Raw genomic sequence first — 21,080 nt, 5'->3', positions numbered from 1 at the left:
ATGGAATTTAGAAAGATGGTAATGATAACCCTATACGCAAAACAGAAAAAGAGACACAGATGTACAGAACAGACTTTTGAACTCTGTGGGAGAAGGTGAGGGTGGGATGTTTCAAAAGAACAGCATGTATACTATCTATGGTGAAACAGATCACCAGCCCAGGTGGGATGCATGAGACAAGTGCTCGGGCCTGGTGCACTGGGAAGACCCAGAGGAATCGGGTGGAGAGGGAGGTGGGAGGGGGGATCGGGATGGGGAATAAGTGTAAATCTATGGCTGATTCATATCAATGTATGACAAAACCCACTGAAATGTTGTGAAGTAATTAGCCTCCAACTAATAAAAAAATTAAAAAAAAAAAAAAAAAGGGTGGGGAATAGATTACATCCTATTTTCCCCAAGAGTATGATAATCAAAGACTTTACTAAAAGGTCTCAGGTTACCCGTCTCCTATTATTATGCAAATTTTAAAGATGTGAAAATTATATTCCTCTCATTACTAATTTGGCCTTTTATAACAAGAATACATGCAACTGCATGCTGATAAACAATGCTAAACAACTATTACACTGTCTTTTACTAACAATTAATTTCTTAAAAGAATAAACTTTCTAATTAGGTTATTGAAAAATTCCAAGAAAATGGCCTTAGAAAATCCCTAATCTATTAAAAGGAAAAATACAAGACATACTAACATTATTTTTTGGAATATTTTACATATTACCTGCTTTCTACAGTGTCACTGCAAGCTAGCATCTGAATATACTTCTCTTTTGTGCTTAACCGAGTCATGATAACTGCAGTAGCTGTAGTGTCAAACTGGAAGAAAAAAAAGAGGGAGACATTTAATAAAGAAAAGTACATGTTGATACCAGTTTTCTTCAATAACTCAAGATTTTCATTTTATATTAAACAATTGCCTGTCTTAAATAACAGGTCAAAAAGACCTTAAAAATGCTTCTGAATTGAATGTTAACTGAAAATTTACCTTAAAATCCTCCCAATAATATAGACATAAAAATACACTTTGGTTTCAATATAACAATTTTGGCAATAGTAAAACCAAAACAAACTTAGGTAACTGGTTAAAAGCTGCAAGATTTGGTGTAATTCACATATAATCTAAATTATCCTATAAAAATTATAAATTTGTATAACATAATATTTTGTTATTCTCTGAAAAGACATTCCTCCTAAATTTTACCTTAGTACATATATGAATGACTTTTTCATTCAAGAATTTGTCAGATTAGGCCATGTTTTGTAATGTATATGGGCTGATTTTTAATTGTCACAATATCTGGGGACCACTACTGGCATTTTGTGATAGGATCCAGGGATGCTACATGTTCTGCAATGTCCTATGCAACAAAAAACAGTCCCATCCAAAATGCCAACGGCATTTCCATTCAGTATAAAAAGCAAACAAAACAAAACAAAAAAATCCCCAAAGCCAAAAAAAAAAAACAAACCCAACCCAAAAACCCTGTAACAGCATACATATTCACAAACTCAATCATTCATCAACAAGGAGTTCAGAGGGAGTGAAGGGAGTACTTGAGATTTGTGAAGGGAGCTACGTGGGACTTTTGGTGAGACTTGTTTTACGTCTACTCCTCCATGATAGTAGTAGATTTTCTTAGTTACATTTATTTTTAAACCTACTCTAAATGTGAAATATTAATCTTTCATTTAACAAAGAATATACATTTCTTTTTGCTTTTTACATTGTCTTTAAAATGAATTACAAAAAGTGAAATACTGTCACTTACTTGAGGTCGACCGGCTCTACCAATCATCTGTAGAATATCTGTTTCACTGTATTCTTCAAACATTCCTCCAGCATAATGCATTGTAGATTTTATAACCACTAAGTGAGCAGGCAAATTGACTCCCATGGCTAAGGTACTGGTAGTAACTATCAAATTAAAGAATATTACTTTTAAGTCATATAACTTTATTGTTTCAGGTAAAAGTTTTCTTATAAAAGATATATTTTTATAAATGTATAACAATAAAAACTTATATATAGGAAATTTAGAATAAAAAGAAAGAAAAGAACATCACCATGTAAAATAATATATCTTAAAGCTGAAAAACTACTAATTCCTATTTTTCAAACTGCACAGTGTTTGCTAAAATAATAAAGAACTAAAACTGCAAGAGAGTTTACTGTAGCACGTATTTATACGGGTAGTTATATAATTTAGATTCTTGGAAGAAAAACAGAAATAAGTAAGAATACCTGAGTTTTTTCTTTTTTTCTCTTAAAATATTTTCCAAAAGACCTTATAATATCCACAAGAAAAAGGTTTACTTACAAAGAACTGGTATATCTCCAATAGTAAAAGCTCCTTCAACTACTTTTCTATCTGACAGTTCCATACCAGCATGATGATAAGCAACACCATGTATTAAGATATCTACAAAAGAAAAATGTCATCTGTCATGTACTTTTAAGGTTAATTAGTAATTGGCTCCTTTTATCTATAGCTGAAAATATGATTTATAAATTATCTCTAAACCTACCTCTCAGTTTTGAATCTTTTATGGAATATGTGCACTTTTGTAACCTATTTAAAAAACACAAAATTATTGAGTTTTTCCTATTAGCATCAAAAACTTGGATAGTGTATTACTTAATTATTTTGAAGACTACAGATATCAAAATATGTTTATAACATCATTTTTCAAAAACCATCTTCAATAAGTAAAGACTATCTAACTTTCACACTGAGAAGTCCTTAATTTTACAACTAGGCAAAACAAAAACAAAAACCCTTATATAATCCAATTTTTAAAAGGGAAGAGGACCTGAATAGACTTTTTTTTCAAAGATGACATTCAAAAAAAAAAAAGATGACATCCAAATGGACAACAGGACAAGAAAAGGTGCTCAACATCACTAATCATCAGGGAAGTGCAAATCAAAATGACAATGAGACACCACCTCACACCTGTCAGAATGGCTATTATCAAAAAGACAACAAATAACAACTGCTGATGAGGATATGGAGGGAAGGGAATCCTTGTGCACTGCTGGTGGGAATATAAACAAATGCAGCCACTATGGAAAACAATATGGAGATTTCACACAAGTTTTAAAATAGAACTACCATATGATCCAGCAATTTCATTCCTAGGTATTTATTCAACAAAAATAAAAACACTTAATTCAGAAAGATATATGCATCCCTATGTTCACTGCAGCATTTACAATAGCCAAGATATGGAGGCAATATGTGTCCAACAATAGATGAATGGATATATAAGATGTGGTACACACACACACACACACACACACACACGTGGAATATTACTCAGTAGTAAAAAAGAAATGAAATCTTGCCATTTATTTGTAACCACACGGATAAACTTAGAGGGTATTATGCTAAGTGAAATAAGTCAGATAGAGAAAAGCAAAAATTATATGATTTTCCTCATATGTGGAATCTAAAAAACAAAACAAATGAACAAACATAGAATAAAAATAGAGTAATAGATACAGAAAACAAACAGGTGGTTGCCAGGGAGGAGGGGGGAGCAAAGGGAGAGCAAATGTATAAGTGAGATTAAAAAGAACAAACATACAGTTACAAAATATGAGTCATGGGTACAAAATGTAAAGTGCAGGAATACAGTCAATAACTATGTATCAATATTACCTTATATAGTGACAGATCATCATGACGATCATGACAATCGTCACTAGACTTATTATGACGATCATCTCGAAATGTATAGAAACCACCAAATCACTCTGTTGTAGAACAGCAACACTGACCCCACAGAGTTGAAGGTCAATTATACTTCAAAAAGGAATAAACAAATTTTCATGGAAAAAGATGGTGGGGAAGGGGAACTAGATGAAGGTAGTCAAAAGGCACAAACTTCCAGTTATAAGATAAATAGGTTGTTGTTCAGTTACTAAGACATGCCCAACTCTTTGAGACTCTGTGGACTACAGCACATCAGGCTCCTCTGTCCTTCACTATCTCCTGGATGGCTCAAATTCATGTCCATTGAGTTGGTGACACTATCTAACCATCTCATCCTCTGCCATCCCCATCTCCTGTTGCCTTCAATCTTTCCCAGCATCAGGGTCTTTTCCCGCGAGCTGGCTCTTTGAATCTGGTAGCCAAAGTACTAGAGCTGTGCTTCAGTAACAGTCCTTCCAATGAATATTCAGGACTGATTTCCTTCAGGACTGACTGGTTTGATCTCCTTACAGTACAAGGGACTCTCAAGCATCTTCTCCAGCCCCACAATTCAAAAGCATCAGTTCTTCATTGCTCAGCCTCCTCTGTGGACCAACTCTCATTTTCATGCACAACTACTGGAAAAACCATAGCTTTGACTATACGGACCTTCGTCAGCAAAATAATGTCTCTGCTTTTTAATATGCTTTCTAGGTGTGTCATAGCTTTCCTTCTAAGGAGCATTCATCTTTTAATTTCAAGACTGCAGTCACCACCAGCAGTGATTTGGGAGCTCAAGAAAATAAAATCTGTCACTGCTTTCACTTTTTCCTGTCTATCTGCCATGAAGTGATGGAACCAGATGTCTTAATTTTAAGTTTTTTTAATGTTGAGTTTCAAGCCAGCTTTTTCACTCTCCTCTTTCACCCTTATCAAGAGGCTCTTCAGTTCCTCTTCACTTTCTGCCATTAGAGTGGTATCATCTGTATACGTGAGGTAGTTGATATCTCTTCTTAATCTCTTCTGCTTCTGGTAGGTCCTTACCAGTTCTGTCCTTTATCATGCCAATCCTTACATGAAATGTTCCCTTGATATCTCCAATTTTCTTGAAGAGATCTGTCTTTCTCATTCTATTGTTTTCCTCTATTTCTTTGCATTGTTTATTTAAGAAGGCTTTCTGATCTCTCCTTGGTATTATCTGGATCTCGGCATTCAGATAGGTATATCTTTTCATTTCTCCCTTGCCTTTTGCTTCTCTTCTTTCCTCAGCTATTCATAAAGCCTCCTCAGACAACCATTTTGCCTTCTTGCATTTCTTTTTCTTTGGGATGGTTTTGGTCACTGTCTCCTGTACAATGTTATGAATCTCCATCCATAGTTCTTCAGGCACTCTACTAGATCTAATCCCTTGAATCTATTTGTCACCTCCACTGTATAATCATAAGGAATTTGATTTAGTTCATACCTGAATGGCCTAGTGGTTTTCCCTACTTTCTTCAATTTAAGCCTGAATTTTACAATAAGGAGCTCATGATCTGAGCCACAGTCAGCTCCAGGTCTTGTTTTTTACTGACTCTATAGAGTTTCTCCATCTTTGGCTACAAAGAACATAATCAGTCTGATTTTGGTATTGACCATTTGCTGATATCCATGTACAGAGTTGTCTCTTGGGTTGTTTGGAAAGGGTGTTTGCTATGGCCAGTGTGTTCTCTTGACTAAACTCTGTAAGCCTTTGTCCTGCTTCATTTTGTACTCTAAGGCCGAGCTTGCCTGTTCTTCTGGGTATCCCTTGACTTCCTACTTTTGAATTCCAATCCTTTAAGATGAAAACTACTTCTTTTCTTGGGGTTAGTCTAGAAGGTGATATAGGTCTTCATAGAACTGTTAAACTTCAGCTTCTTCGGTATCAGCAGTTGGGGCATAGATTTGGAGTACTATGATGTTGAATGGCTTGCCTTGGAAATGAACCGAGATCATTCTGTCTGTTTTGAGATTGCACCCAAGACTGCATTTTGGACTCTTCTGCTGACTCTGAGGGCTAGTCCATTTCTTCTAAGTGATTCTTGCCCACAGTAGTACATATAATGCTCATCCAAATTAAATTTGCTAATTCCCATCCATTTTAGTTCACTTACTCCTAAGATGTTTAATCCTGCAGTCTCCTGCTTGACCACGTCCAATTTACTTTGATTCAAGGACCTTTATTCCAGGTTCCTAGGCAACCTTGTTCTTTACAGCATTGGACTTTACTTTCACCACCAGACACACCCACAACTGAGTGTTGTTTCTACTTTGGGCCAGTCGCTTTATTCTTTCTAGAGCTATTTATTAGTAATTGCCCTCCTCTCTTCCCCAGTAGCATACTAGTTACTTTATGATCTGGGGTGGGGTGGGGGGCGCTCATCTTTCTGTGTCATATCTTTTTGCCTTTTCATACTGTCCATGGGGTTCTCCAGGCAAAAATACTGGAGTGGGCTGCCATTTCCTCCCCCAGTGGACCAAGTTTTGTCACAACTCTTCCCTATGACCCATCCATCTTGGGTGGCCCTGCATGACATGGCTCATAGTTTCATTAAGTTACAGAAACTCCTTCACTGTAACAAGGCTGTGATCTATGAAGGGGAAGATAAATAGTTACTAGGGATGTAATGTTCAATATGATAAATATAATTAACACTGCTGCATGTTATATATAAAAGTTGTTAAGAGAGTAAACCCTGAGTCTCATCACAAATGAAACATTTCTATTTCTTTAATTTTGTATCTATAGGTATGGATGACAAATATTCACTAAACTTAATGTGGTAACCATTTCATGCTATATGTAAGTCAAATCATTATTCTTTATACCCTATACAGTGCTAGATGTCAACTGTATCTCAATAAAACTGGGAAAAATAAGGAAATGAATAATTAAAAATAAAACCATCCAAAAAAAAGAGGGAAGACCCCCGAAAGCTCAGGAAACACTTTCACTATGAGAATACTACCAATTAACTCCCTGAAGTTAACTAAATTTTTTCAAAATGTAAAAAATTCTTAAATTTAAATGCATGCTATGCAGAAAAACTATTTTTAAAAAAATCTATGGAGACCAAAGTAAACAAAATGTTGGGTATGTTAGACAAGTTTAGAAACCTTAGTAACAGAATCTTGGATAGAAAGAAACAGTAGAATGTTAACATTTAACAATTAGGTAGAAGAAGTGAAAAGGGACTGAGACTGAGTAGAAAGCAAAACAGGAGGAAACGTGGTAGACAGTGAACATGACAACACACAGACTGGTGTTTTTAAAAAAGGTGGGAGTGGTCAAATGTGTTAGAGCTCCTGAGAGATGACTTGACAAGATTGGCTTTAGTAAAAGATTACAACAGATGGATTGGAAGTGAGTAAAAAATGAAGAAATATGAATAATCTTTCAAATATGGCTTTGAAATAAAGAAGACAGGATCACAGTTGTACTAAGATTCATTGTCTTATTAATCCTCCAAATTACTATTATCCTTATTTTACAGATGAGGAAGCAGGCTTGGAAAAGTCAAGTACTTGAAAAGGTCAACCCAGTTTTCTCAGCTCATTTAGGTTATCCCTGAAAGTCTTTCTACATACAAGAAAATATTTTTAAATATACCTCTGTTTCTGTTCCACAGTCATAATAAATTTTGCGTCTTTCACAAGAACAGAAGCAGCCTGTTGCACACCTTTCCTTGTTGCACAAAACTAAAAATGAATGAACAATTTTTATATTAATCATATTAAAAATTAAACATTACATTAAAAAATAATCAACCAACAATTCATACCACAAGTGTGGGTTTCTGATCAGAGTATGTTTGTATAATACTGGCAATTTTGTAGTTGAGGGTTAAATCAAACTTGAATTCAGTTTGGTTATCACTGCTGGGAAACCCAAGAACCACTTTCCGAAGTTTCACTGGTCTATGTCTCTCATCCATTTTCAGACACACAGCAGATCTTTCACCATCTGAAAGCCATTCTGCAATCTTTAAATGACAGAAACACACACAATGAATTTTTTTCTAGTAAAGTTCTGTGGCTAAAATGCCCAATTGCAGATCACCTTAAAGTCAAGGTATAAAAATATTTAGTCAAGTAGTCTTTTTCAATATTACATATTTTAAAGACACTATTCAATTGACATATTGGTAAATATTTTCAATTAGCAGCGTTTCAAGATTACACCAACTTTTTAACATGATAAACTTTCAATTATTATTGTTTTGTTTTATTTTCCTCCTATAGAGTCCAAATTAAAATTAATTTCAGCAAAGAAATTTAATTTCTCAGTAGCACTGTAACTTCTTTGCTATTTTTCAGAACTATGCTCAGATATAGCTGACACTTCTTTTGTGTTATATTGAATACCAGCTGAATATAGCAAAGTAATGATTGGTATAGGCTGGCAAAGGTTGACAACGTTTCTAAACAAAGAACAAATAAACACTTGTGAGATGGAAATGCCAAAAGCATATTTCAGACTCAACTCTAGAGTCCTTAGTTAATTTCTGGAACTGTGGAGAGCAATCCTTAACTTCACATAGACTGGTTAGGCTTCATGCTCTGCTCTGAAACTGTTCTTTGACAGGAAGATTAATGAGTTTCTAATTGCATAGGAAGGAATTATTAAAACATCTTCAAGGCTCTCATAGGTAGGGATGAGAACACGAATTTACAATTTGAGAAGGCCAAGGATAAAGGCAAAAACTGAGGAACAGGCCTTATAGAAAGAGACAGACGGTGTTCACAGAAGTAATGATATCACAAAGGGGAAGAGAGTTTGAAGAATTAGAGTACTGATATTTAGTAACTGCTTACAAATCATTATAAAAGTTTAGTATCCCAGTGTGAAAGAGGACAAAGTCTATGACCTGGCAAGTTGCAAAAAAAAAGAACTTAAAGTGACTGCCTAAAATATTAAAAATATTTACTTCAGTAGTAATCAAAGCAGTACAAAATTTTAAAATAAGGTACCATTTAAATAACAAATGAGAACTATTTATAAATAATAATAACAATAATTTCATTACACTATCCAGCATTAGACTACAGATAAATAGCTGATGGTAGAAATATAAATGAATGTAACATTTATTGACATGGAAACACTAAAAAGTAGCATGCAAGTCATAAATGAGTATTCATATTATAAATTCATCAAAACATCTAGAAGGACAAACGCTGGGTTTTTGTTGTTTATACATACTTTAAAATTTTCTCTATTAGTCTTGAATATAAGCAAAACAAGTCATTTTAAAAATAAAAATGATTAACTGTGTTAAAGTAAAGGCAAAATTTTACACTAGATTAGACAATACTGTATAGCAGCTTTTATGAAAACAATTTCTAAGAATTAGCTAAGGGAACAAGTCACCTTACAAGTAGGCTGTTAAATAAACAGGAGTGAGAAAGCAGAGTGAGACTGTCCTATTTTTCAAGCTTGCCAAAAAACTGAAGAAAAAAGTAGCACATGTATTTGTTACAGAAAGTATAATATTGCACAATTATTTCTTTACCTGTTCGTGTACCCTGTTAACTGTGTGAGATTCTCCTGAAGAGCAGGGTCTATATGTTTTCACTTTTGCATCTATCATGAGTGCCTATGACAATTCCAGGCAAACAGAAATGGGGGAGGTGGATGGCAATCATTCAACTAATTATTTCTATTTTCTATCATATTTGCTAGACAACTAGAATCAGCTGATTACAACAATCATATTAGTCAACTTATGAAGTGTCTAAAACCCATGAAATTATGACTTTTAGATACTAATAAACAATGGACTTGCACCAAACATACTTTATTAAATCCACTCAACCAAATTTCATGGTCTTAATACTGTCATATCTATGAGATCTAACCATAACTTTCCACAACATACCTTCCAATTAAATTGGTTAGGTGATTTATAGAAAAAAACTCCTCACTTTTCTCTAAGATTAAATATTTCACTAAGCCATAAAAAAAAACTGATAGATTAAAATTCTAGCTTACATCCTCAGCATTTGGAATTGTTGCAGATACAGCCACAAATCTCATTGGAATAATACTGTTGGTATTTTCTACAGCATGAGATAAAAACTGCATAGTTTTCATTCTGCTGACTACAACTTCAAGAGTTGGTCCACGATTTTCATCTTTTACAACATGTACCTGAGGAAAAAATTAAGACTCATTAGCTAAAAATAAAAATCTATCTAGTCAACTAAAATGTAAAACAATATTAAACACACTTCCCTAAGAAAATAAGCATTTTCCCCTTGAAGGGATAAAGCACGTATAGAGTCTTTCCATTCAAATCATCTCTTTGTGTTTATATCTGAAAGTGAATAATGTGTTCATTACCTCATCAATGAGAAACAATCGAACCAGCTGGACCAAAGAGTTGTCTCTCCATTTTCTAGTCATGCTATCCCATTTTTCCTGGAAAAAAAAAATGCAAGTGGTTTAATATGATAAGGAATTATAATAAGTATTATTAAGATATTGATAAAATTTTAAGATGACATTACAGATGATGGGCAATATTTTAGTTATTAATGTTCTAGTTAATATTGATGTCTTAAAAGTATCCAAAGAGACTTAAGGAATTTTGATAATATTGTGTTTAAAAAACTGAACCCCCATTTATTTTTAACTTTAATTCAAAATTATAGTCTAATTACCCTTTTTAAGCTCTGCCAAGGTCCTCCCTCTATAATACATAATATTTGGATAAAAGAATACAGCAACAAGTATGATTATAAGTTGTCCACAATAACAAACTGCCTATCCATATCTTTTGCCAATTTACTCCCTTTAGTTGTTTATCTTTTACTAATTGACTTGTTAGTGTTCCTCATATACCCTGAACAGTAGTACTTTTTGTTTGTTTGCTTCACATTGCAAATACATTCTTCTACTTTGTATTTCCTTTTAGTTTTTATTCATGGTAAAGAGAAAGAGATATTTTCTAAAAAACAAAAAAATATATATAAATAACACCTACTGGAGTTGTCATAATAATATGGGCATGCTGAATCTCAAATAGGTCATCCATTACTGTATCTCCAGTGAGTTCTTTACAGTTCAATCCTATTGGTCCAAATTTTTTTTTCCAATCATCAAAACGCTGACTACACAGGGCTTTTATTGGTGCCACTGCAATATAAGATATCCATTTTGAATGTCAGTGCAATTTAAAAATTATTTTCACAAATGTTAATAAAGTTAGCACACATCTAGATGCTACCTAATATTTATAAATTAAAAGTTAATAACATAAACATATTCAGAAATATAAAGTTAATCACTGAGCAGAACTAACAAGATAAAATTGTTCAGGAAATTGTAATTAATAGTGAAGAAAGGTAAGGCAGGAAATTATCACCCTTTATGATCACTGTCTTTTTTTAACCATGTGTATAAATTTGGGGGGCTTCCCGTGTGGCTCAGATGGTAAAGAATCCACCTGCAGTGTGGGAGACCTGGGCTCAATCCTGGGTTGGGAAGATCCCTTGGAGGAGGGCATGGCAACCCACTCCAGTATTCTTGCCTGAAGAATCCCCATGGACGGAGGAGCCTGGTAGACTACAATCGACAGGGTTGCAGAATCATGACATGACAGAGTGACTAAGCACATAAATTTTTTGATGAAAAAAATTTTAATATATATCTTAAAAAGGAGAGTAGAGGGAAATCTGGGAAAATGTGTTTTGAAATCTGGGAAAATGTGTTTTGAATTCAATGTTAACAGGACCAAATGTGATATGTCTTTATTTTAAAAGTATGAGAAACTAAATAATAATTCTTACGTATTGAATTTGAACTTATTTCTTACTTTTACCTCAATGGTTTTTCATTATTATGATTATAACTCTTTCAATATACAGATACTTACTGTAAACAATTTTAATGTTTGACCATGGCAATGGTACTTCCATTAACAGTCTTGTTATAGCTAGTTCAAACACTACAGTTTTCCCAGAACCAGTTGGAGCACAAATCACGAAATTCCTGTCTGTATAAAGAAGCTAAAAAAATAAAATTTAATCAACCATAGGATAGAATTTTTCAATGCTCAATTTGTTAGAAAATATGCCTTAGGAAGAGGCTATGGAATAATAGTTCAAATAACTTCTAAACTTACTAAAATAAGCTTGCTTTAGATCCACCACTCTCAAAAATTAATACTATTAATAATTTATCATCAAGTTTTGTCAAAGTAATATGCTAGACCTAGAAGTCAATAATTTATTTAGCTTCCAGAGACAAAGTCTAAACAACCCACCTATGAAAATTACATGTGTTCATTTAACAAACATTTTTTGAGCTCCTATAATGTACCAATCACTGATAGCAATAAGGACATAAAAATGAATGTGATCTGGTCCTTGTCCTTAGAGAGCACACAATCCAGTAAGAAAAGGTAGACAGGTAAATAATTAAACAAAATACTTACATCATCAAAGGCTTTGGACTGTATATAATTGAAATATGGGAATTCTTTGAAAATACTTCTAAATTTAGCAGCTGAGAATAACATTAAGGAGTCAAATATTTCAAAATTTTAAAAACTGGTTACTCAACTGAAAAATTAAATCAATATTGACTGACAATATTTAATTTTGAGGCTTTAATATTTGCTATTTTGGCATTGTAAGAAAGGGACAGACAGCTATAGAGGGAAGGATGGAGATGGCACCACAAGAGGCTCAACTAAAAGAAAGGATCAGTGAACTTAAAAGATAGGACAGTGGGATTAATGCAATCAGGGCAGCAAAACCAAAAAGACTGAAAAAGAGTGAAATTAGCTTAAGAGACTTATGGAACAACATCAGGTGGACCAATATACACATTATAAGGGTCCCAGAAGAAAAAGAGGTAAAGGGGAAGAAAGCTTATTTAAAGAAATAATGTCTGAAAACTATCCTAGCATGGGGAAACAGACATCCAGATCCAAAAAATCCCAGAAATTACCAGAGAAGGTGAATCTCAAGAGATCCATATTGAAACACACAGTAATTAAATTGTCCAAAGTTAAAGACAAAGGGCTGCCCTGGCAGCTCAGTTGGTAAAGAATCCATCTACAATGCAGGAGATCCTGGTTCAACTCCTGGGTTGGAAGATCCACTGGAGACGGGATAGGCTACCCACTCCAGTACTCTTGGGCTTCCCTTGTGGTTCAGCTGGTAAACAATCCACTTGCAATGCGGGAGACCTAGGTTTGATCACTGGGTTGGTTAAGATCCCCTGGAGAAGGGAAAGGCTACCCACTCCAGTATTCTGGCCTGGAGAATTCCATGGAATATACAGTCCATGGGATTCACAAAGAGTTGGACACAACTGAGCAACTTTCACTTGCTGAACAAAAGACAAAGAGAGAACCTTAAAAGCAGCAAGGGAAAATCAACTCATTACAAAGGAATTCCCATAAGACTATGAATGAATATTTCAGCAAAACCCTGGTGCAGCAGATTGTGGAATTATAATTTTTGGGTATGGAAAGGAAAAAACTGCCAACCAATTCAACCAAGTAAGAATGTTTTACTTAGCAAAGTTTTCCTTCAATTCTGAAGAGTTTTTGCTAGAAAAAAACTGAAGGTGTGGCAGCAGTTGCTGCCGCTGCGACATGCTGCACGGGCCAAGGGCTCCTTCAGCTGCTCGCGCGGAGCCGGAGGCGGAGAAGAACCGCGAGGACCGAGGCTGACACTTCTGCTCCCCGCCGCCCGCCACCTAGCGCGGGCCCCCCCAACCCAGCCTCAGAGCTGCGCGTTTAAAAAAAAAAAAAAAAAAGCAGCCCTTAGTCCCTTCCTCCCCTTTCCTGCTTCTGCGATAACATTCCCCGCTCCCTCCAGCTCCGCCAGCCGAGGCATCCCTTCCCTGGAAGCCGAGCGGCTTCGCTCGCATTTCGCCGCCGTCGCCTCTTGGAATATTGCAAGATAAGGGAAAAGCAGATCGTGGTGAATCCGGGCAGCACCTCCCAGCCGCCCCTGGTGACGACCGGCTCCCTTTCCTGGAAGCGGTACGCAAGCTGTGGGGGCAAGATTGCAGACCGCCTTCTGCTCTGTGCTATGGATAGCTACTGGCATAGCCGGTGCCTCCAGTGCTCCGGCTGCCAGGTGCAGCTGGGTGACATCGGCACGTCCTGTTACACCAAGAGCAGCATGATCCTTTGCAGAAATAACTACATTAGGTTATTTGGGAATAGTGGTGCTTGCAGTGCTTGTGGACTGTCTGTTCCCTGCGAGTAAACTCGTCATGAGGGTCCAAGGCAATGTGTATCATCTTAAGTGTTTTACATGCTCTACCTGCTCGAATCGCCTGGTCCCGGGAGATCGGTTTCACTACATCAATGGCAGTTTATTTTGTGAACATGATAGACCTACAGCTCTCATCAATGGCCATCTGAATTCACTTCAGAGCAATCCACTACTGCCAGACCAGAAGGTCTGCTAAAAGGTCAGAGTAATGCAGAATGTGTGCCTTCATCTCAGATCTTGTTCATCACAGGTGGATCCCATGTGTCTTCAGTAGACAAGTCACCTTTGTAGCTAGCACCAGTGCCAGCTCCATGCCATTGCACCTTCTTTAGTCTTGTTTGCTCTTCCCGCATTTATTGGTGTATTAAAATGACTGAATATGAACATTAAGGACTCCGTGAACTTGAGCTAATGCGAGACTGTAGAGAAAATGAAAAAAGATCCACTGGAGGACATCTTTGGAGGGGGGAGGTGGGCTTGGGAAGAGGGAAATGACTAATGAAGCTAATTAAAAGAAGCATTCAAATCTGCTTTTTACCCTCATTAACAATTAGCAGGGCACTGGCCAGAGTTTGTACCCTGTGTTTTACCTTAACAACATTCTGTTTGCTCTTTGTATATTTAAGTGTTGTAAGGAAATGTTTCAATCAAAACTGAACATGAGATAAAGGAAAAAGATGTGGCTTTTGTGATATTCTATCACAAACACTTTTACTGTATCTCTGTAAAATACATTGTATGTATGCATATAAGTGTTTTTATTCTATTGTTGCTACGCCCATGGCAAAGACAAAAAAAATTGGAAAAAAAATCAGGCTCATAGCAGCTACTATGTAGAAATTCCCTCCTACTTCTAATTTGCTGAATGAAGAAAAAAGGCTTTTATTTGTGATATTTTCAGAGACATTTGCTCTAGTATGGTGTATTTAAATAATAAGAGTTTAAAAGAAAAAAAAAACTGAAGGTGTTGGTTACCACTAGACCAGTTTTACAAGAAATGCTAAAGGAAGTTCTTCAAGCTGAAATGAAAGGATGCTAATTAGTAAAGGTAGTTAATCACTTATAACTCCAGTATAATGCTTAGAAGATAAAAGTACTATAATAATTTATTATTGGATACACAATATTAAAAGATATAAATGTGGCATCAGAAACAAAATATGAGGAAGTGAGTATAAAATTGTAGAGCTTTTGTATGTGTTCAAATTTTTTATCACTTTAAAAAAGACTGTTAAAATTGTAAGACTTTTTAATGCAAGTCTCAAGGTAACTACAAAGCAAAACTCTACAGTTGATACAAAAGATAAATAGAAAAGAGCAAGAACATACCATTATAGAAAATAATCAAATCACAAAGGAAAAGAACAAGAGAAGAAAGAAGCAACAGAACTACAAAATGTCAAAATACATTAAAGTGGCAATAGTAAGTCCATCTCTATCAATAAATACTTTAAAGGTAAATGGAATAAATTTTCTAATTAAAAGACATAAAAGTGGCTGAATGGACTTAAAAAAACAGGACTAACTTATTTGCTGCCTACAAGAGATTCATTTCAGCTTTAAGGATACACATAGATTGAAAGCAGAGGGATGAAAAAAGATATTCAATACAAATGGAAATCAGCACATAGTAGAGATAGCTCTATTTATATCAGCAAAATAAATTTAAAGACAAAAACTGTCATAAGAGAAACAAAGAAGTCATTATACAATGATAAAGCAGTTAATTTATCGGGAAGATAAAGCAATTGTAAATACTTATGCACCAAACATTGGAACACCTAAATATATAAAACAAATATTAACAGATTAGAAGAGAGAAATAGACAGCAACACAATAGTAGTAGGGACCTTCAAGATGCCACTTTCAACAATGGATAGATGATCCAAAAAGAAAATCAGTAAGGAAATACTGGACTTAAACTATGCCTTACACCAGATGGCTCAAACAAATATATACAGAGCATTCCTTCCAGCAGAAACAGAATATACATTCTTCTCATGTGCCCACAGAACATTCTCCAAGATAGATCACATGTTAGGGCACAAAATGAGTCTTAATAAAGTTTTAAAAGAAGACTGAAATCATATCATGCACCATGTCCAATCACAATAACACAAAACTAAAAACTCAACTAAAAGAAGAAAATTGGAAAATTCACAAATATATGGAGATTAAACAATAAGCCCCTGAACAACCTGAACAGGGTTAAAGAAGAATCAAAAGGGAACATAACCTGAAACAAATGAAATGAAAACACAACATACCAAAATTTATAGAATCCAATAAAAGCTGTTCTAAGAGGGAAGTTTATAGTGATAAGTACCAAAATAAAAAAAAAAATCAAAAACAACATTCTAACTTCACACCTCAAGAAACTAAAAAATGAGGAACAAAATAAGTCCACAGGTAGTAGGAAGAGGAAATAACAAAGATTAGAGGAGAAATAAATAAAAAGAAACACCAGAAAAATAACACAGAAGGTCAATAAAGAATAAATTTATTCTGGAGAATAAATTTAAGTAAAAGATCTGTATGTTGAAAATTATAAGACATTGATGAAAGAAATTGAAGACAAAAATAAACAGAAAGATATTTCATGTTCATGGATTCAAAGAATTAATATTGCTGAAAGTCCACACTACTCTAAATGATCTACAGATTCAATGCAATCTCTATCCAAATTCCAACTGCATTCTTCATAGAAATAGAAAAAACAAATAAAAAAATCATAGAAAACCACTAAAAAAAAACACAACCCATATAAAGCAATAAATACTAAGAAAGAAGAACAAAGCTCTCTAGCTTTGCTTCCATAATATGCCCTGATTTCAAACTATACTACAAAGCTATGGTAATCAAAACAGTATGATATTGACATTAAAAACATATAGATCAATGGAACAAAATATCCAGCCCAGAAATAAACCCATGACTATATGGTCAATTAACTTTCATCAAAGGACCATGAACTAGGAACAGATACTCTCTTCAATAAATGGTGATGGGAAAATTGGATATCCACATGCAAAAGAATGAAACTGGACCCCTATCTTACATCATATGCAAATATAAGCTCAAAATGGATTAAAGACTTTAACAGAAGACTTGAAATCATAAAACTCCTAAATGAAAACAAAGGGAAAATGCTTCTTAATACTGGTTTTGGCAATGATTTTTTGGATTTGATACCAAAAGTGAAAGCAACAGATGCAAAAATAAACAAGTGCAACTATATCAAACTAAAAAGCTTTTGCACTATTGAAGAAACCATCAACAAAATGAAAAGGCAACCAATGGAATGGGAGAAAATATTTGCACACCACACATCCACCAAAGGTTAATATCCAAAATATACGAGGAACTTAAAAAACTCAAAAAACAAATAATCCAGTTTAAAAATAGGCAAAGGACCTGAACAGACATTTTCCCAAAGAAGGCATACAAATGGCTAACAGCACATGAGAAGGCACTCATCATCCCTAGTCACTAGGGAAATGCCAATCAAAATCATGAGATAGCACCTAACACCTGCAAATCAAAAAGATAAGAGAGAAATGCTGGCAAGGATATGGATGAAAGAGAACCCTTGTACACTACTGGTAGGGATATAAATTGAAACAGTCATTATGGAAAAGAGTATGGAGTTTCCTCAAAAAATTCAAAACAGAAGTACCTATGATCCAGCAACACTTGGGTTATATCCAAAGGAAACAAAAGCAGTATCTCAAAGAAATGTCTGTACACCTGATTTCACTGCAGTTAATATTTACAGTAGCCAAACCATGGAAACCATTAAGAAATGAATGGATAAAGAAAATATATATACCACAGACTATTATTCAGCTTTTAAAAAGAAGGAAATTCTGCCATTTGTGACAATATGGATGAAACATCATACAAAGTGAATTAAATAAGAGAGAGAAAGACAAATCCTGCATGATATCACTTATAAGTGGTATCCTAAAAAAAAGGTCAAACTCATAAAAATGAGTTGCCAGGGGCTGGGGATACAGGAGAAACAGAGGCTGGTAAAGAATACAAACTTTTAGTTATAAAAATATTAAGATATGAGGACCTAATGTATAAAACAGTGAGTAGAGTTGAAAATAACTGTATTATTTGCTGAGAGAGTTGAATTTGTGTTCTCACCCAAAAAAAATTTTAAAAGGTAAATATGTGAAGTGACAGATGTGTTAACTAACTTGATGGTGGGAAACTTTTGTAATGTATATGTTTATCAAACTACCATACTGACACTTTAAATATATTATAATTTTATTTGTCAATTATACCTTAATAAAGCTGGGGTGGAGGAGGAATCAAATTATTCCAGTCCCCAGTCACATTCCATATTCTGAAAAGAACTTATAAAGTCCTTGTAGAGAAACAGGACTATCCAAGGGTTATACTTTGACAATAAGATCTGACAGAAGAGATGCAAATATATATGTGAAAATATATCAGAACTAAGCATGAAGTTTATCTTTTCCAGAGTGATATTTTTTCTTATTCATCTTGACTAGGCCACTTGATTTTTATCTCTTTTTTAAAATCCCAAATTTCATTTTTTTTAAACTGTTATGTTTCATTAGCTAATATATATTGTTGCTGGTCACTTCACCCCTTAATTCCTTTGTTTTTGGTAATTTAGTTGTGCTAAGTGGTGGATTTAATTGTAATTATCAGCATATTGGCTCAACAGGAACTTAAATCAGCCTTCCTCTAAGAAAGCTCAAAAATATTAGTAGATATAAAGAATAAACTGTCTCCTTTCCAGTTAAGAGTCTATTGCCAGTTGGGGAGATATTAGTACTTACATGGTATTAGTCTTAGTCACATTTGTCAACTACATTTAGTAAACACTATGCAGAATACATTACTAGATTTAGAAAGCTGAGAAAGTTATAAATAAAGAAGAAAGTGAGTTCCAGAAACTGAAGCTGTTACAATCTATTAGGAGATATAAAACAGATAATACATTTCAGAACACAAGTATATAGTTATTTAAGCAATTACATTTTTTTAAAGGTATAAAAAATTTGACAGATTGTGGTAAGTGAGGCTGTTAAAAGTTAAACCAAAGCACATTATAGCTCTGCTCAAATTCCCCCATTTCTCTCAAAGTATATGGCCACAAGGCCCTACATAGTCTTGCCTCCCCACTTCACCTTTGTGTTTCTGACCTCATGTCTACTACTCTTGCTTCTGATTCATTTCCTCCAGCTTCTTTTTCTAAAGACCTACCCTGATTCCTGGGCTTCCCTGATAGCTCAGTTGGTAAAGAATCTGCCTGCAATGCAGGAGACCCTGATTCGATCCCTGGGTCGGGAAGATCTACTGGAGAAGGGATAGGCTACCCATTCCAGTATTCTTGGGCTTCCCTTGTGGCTCAGCTGGTAAAGAATCTGCCTGCAATGCGGGAGACCTGGGTTGGGAAGATCTCCTGGAGAAGGGAAAGGCTACCCACTCCAGTATTCTGGCCTGGACAATTCTATGAACTGTATAGTCCATTGGTTCACAAAGAGTCAGACACGACTTCACTTTCACTTTTCTTTCTTTACCCTAATTCTTCTATTTAATTCTAATCCTAAACATCTATTCCAGCATTCCCAATTTAATCTCCTTTACTCTGCCCCATATTTCTCTTTTCTCATATTATTTATCACCTTCTAAAATACTATAGGACTTATTTATATACTGTTAAAATTGTTCCCCACCTCTATCTCAAAAATGTTAACTTCTCAAGGGTAAGAATTCACTGTCTGTTTTCTTAACTGGCATATCCCAAACCTAGCACATAGTAAGAACTCAATTTATGCAGGTTTGTATATATTAAATCAAGCAGATAACTCACAAATCTTTAGTTTACTTTCAGTTGTATACTGTGTCAGAATACTCATTCCAAAACAAAAATGTAACACTGAGTTTATCAATCCATCAGCTTTTGAATGAATCTCATTTTTTCCTTCAAAATATATCTCTGCCTTTAAAATATTTATTTTTAACAAGCCCACAATTTGGTCATCATGCTGGTTTTTCTCTCATTAGGTAGTTCCACGTCAATTTACACTTGCAAAAATGAATCTATGATTCAGAGTAGACGTAAAATCAGTTTTCTAGCTTATGAGAAAACTCAGCTACTAAGTACATCATTTATCATCACTATCAACACTTGATATCGAATTTTTCCTTTTGTCCAACAAATTCTCAGCAGTCTCCCAGTAATTACGTGTTATAATAGTGTATGGGGGGGAGGGGATGTCTACAGACCTGAAAATGACAAAGTACTGTGGCAGATCAATGTGATCAAACTTCTATAGTCCTCAGGATTCAAATATAGCAAAATTCTATAAAATAATCAGAAAATAAGTCCCAGAAATCCCCAGAGTCTCAAATTATCATGAGTAAGATACAATCTTCCACTTTAAATACACACTTGGAAACAATAAAGTATAGTAAGTTCAGTGAGTTTGACAGAAAATGAATACAAGGGACACAAGAGTAGGCAGCAGTCTTAACTAACAAAGAGACCTAAATAGTAAAACCACTTCAGCTGTGCTAAGATAGCAAGAAAATCTTTAAAACTCTTCAAAAATAAGTGTCATAAAATGGCAAGTTTAGGTATGGGATAAGAATTTCCCATCATACAGATAATGAAACTAGCTTTAACTGTTTACTGCTAACCTGTTTCCTACATTCCCACACCAGAATTTATTTAGGTCACCAGAGAGAAGGAAGTGCAGCGAGATTGAGACGCCATGATGAACAGGAGCCCTAATGGCTAGCCATGTGTGACATTATATCATTGTTTATAACCCTTCTATAATCTGCTCCTCCCATTCCACCCATTCATTTATCTGCATTGGAGGCAACTTTTCACAAGTGGCCAAGCAAACATTTTCTAACTATACTTTAGAATTATCTCAGTCCTCAGGATACCCAGGATAAGAATCACTCATCCCTAGATTTCTCCAGCTCAACTACCTAATATCTGAAATTCAGTTTCTGTTTTGCCAACTAGATCATTACTTTTGTGGATTCTAAAACATTCCCCAGCTTTGAGTCACTAATTCCATAATCCTAAAGCATGGTTTTGGTAATGTAACTTGACTTGCTCA

At 34.8% G+C, this 21,080-nt stretch overlaps 1 protein-coding gene and 1 pseudogene across 1 annotated transcript in view; one reads left to right on the top strand and one right to left on the bottom strand.

The window, feature by feature from the left end:
• The window catches only part of HFM1 (helicase for meiosis 1), a 121,779-nt gene that overhangs the window by 75,706 nt on the left and 24,993 nt on the right, over nt 1–21,080 (bottom strand). Inside the window, exons 9-19 of the mRNA XM_043448911.1 lie at nt 12,158–12,228; nt 11,597–11,729; nt 10,706–10,857; nt 10,063–10,140; nt 9,712–9,870; nt 7,502–7,702; nt 7,330–7,418; nt 2,530–2,573; nt 2,322–2,423; nt 1,773–1,918; nt 725–819 (exon numbers count right to left, since the gene is read on the bottom strand). Of these exons, the coding sequence (XP_043304846.1) occupies nt 725–819; nt 1,773–1,918; nt 2,322–2,423; nt 2,530–2,573; nt 7,330–7,418; nt 7,502–7,702; nt 9,712–9,870; nt 10,063–10,140; nt 10,706–10,857; nt 11,597–11,729; nt 12,158–12,228 (1,270 nt within the window). The remainder of the gene's footprint in view (nt 1–724; nt 820–1,772; nt 1,919–2,321; nt 2,424–2,529; nt 2,574–7,329; nt 7,419–7,501; nt 7,703–9,711; nt 9,871–10,062; nt 10,141–10,705; nt 10,858–11,596; nt 11,730–12,157; nt 12,229–21,080) is intronic.
• On the top strand, nt 12,633–14,361 carry LOC122437359 (annotated as a pseudogene).

This window comes from Cervus canadensis, chromosome 2 (genome assembly GCF_019320065.1).
Source record: "Cervus canadensis isolate Bull #8, Minnesota chromosome 2, ASM1932006v1, whole genome shotgun sequence".
NCBI lineage: Eukaryota > Metazoa > Chordata > Mammalia > Artiodactyla > Cervidae > Cervus > Cervus canadensis.
Note: the sequence above shows the minus strand (reverse complement) of the source record. Positions and strands in the feature narration are given on the sequence as shown.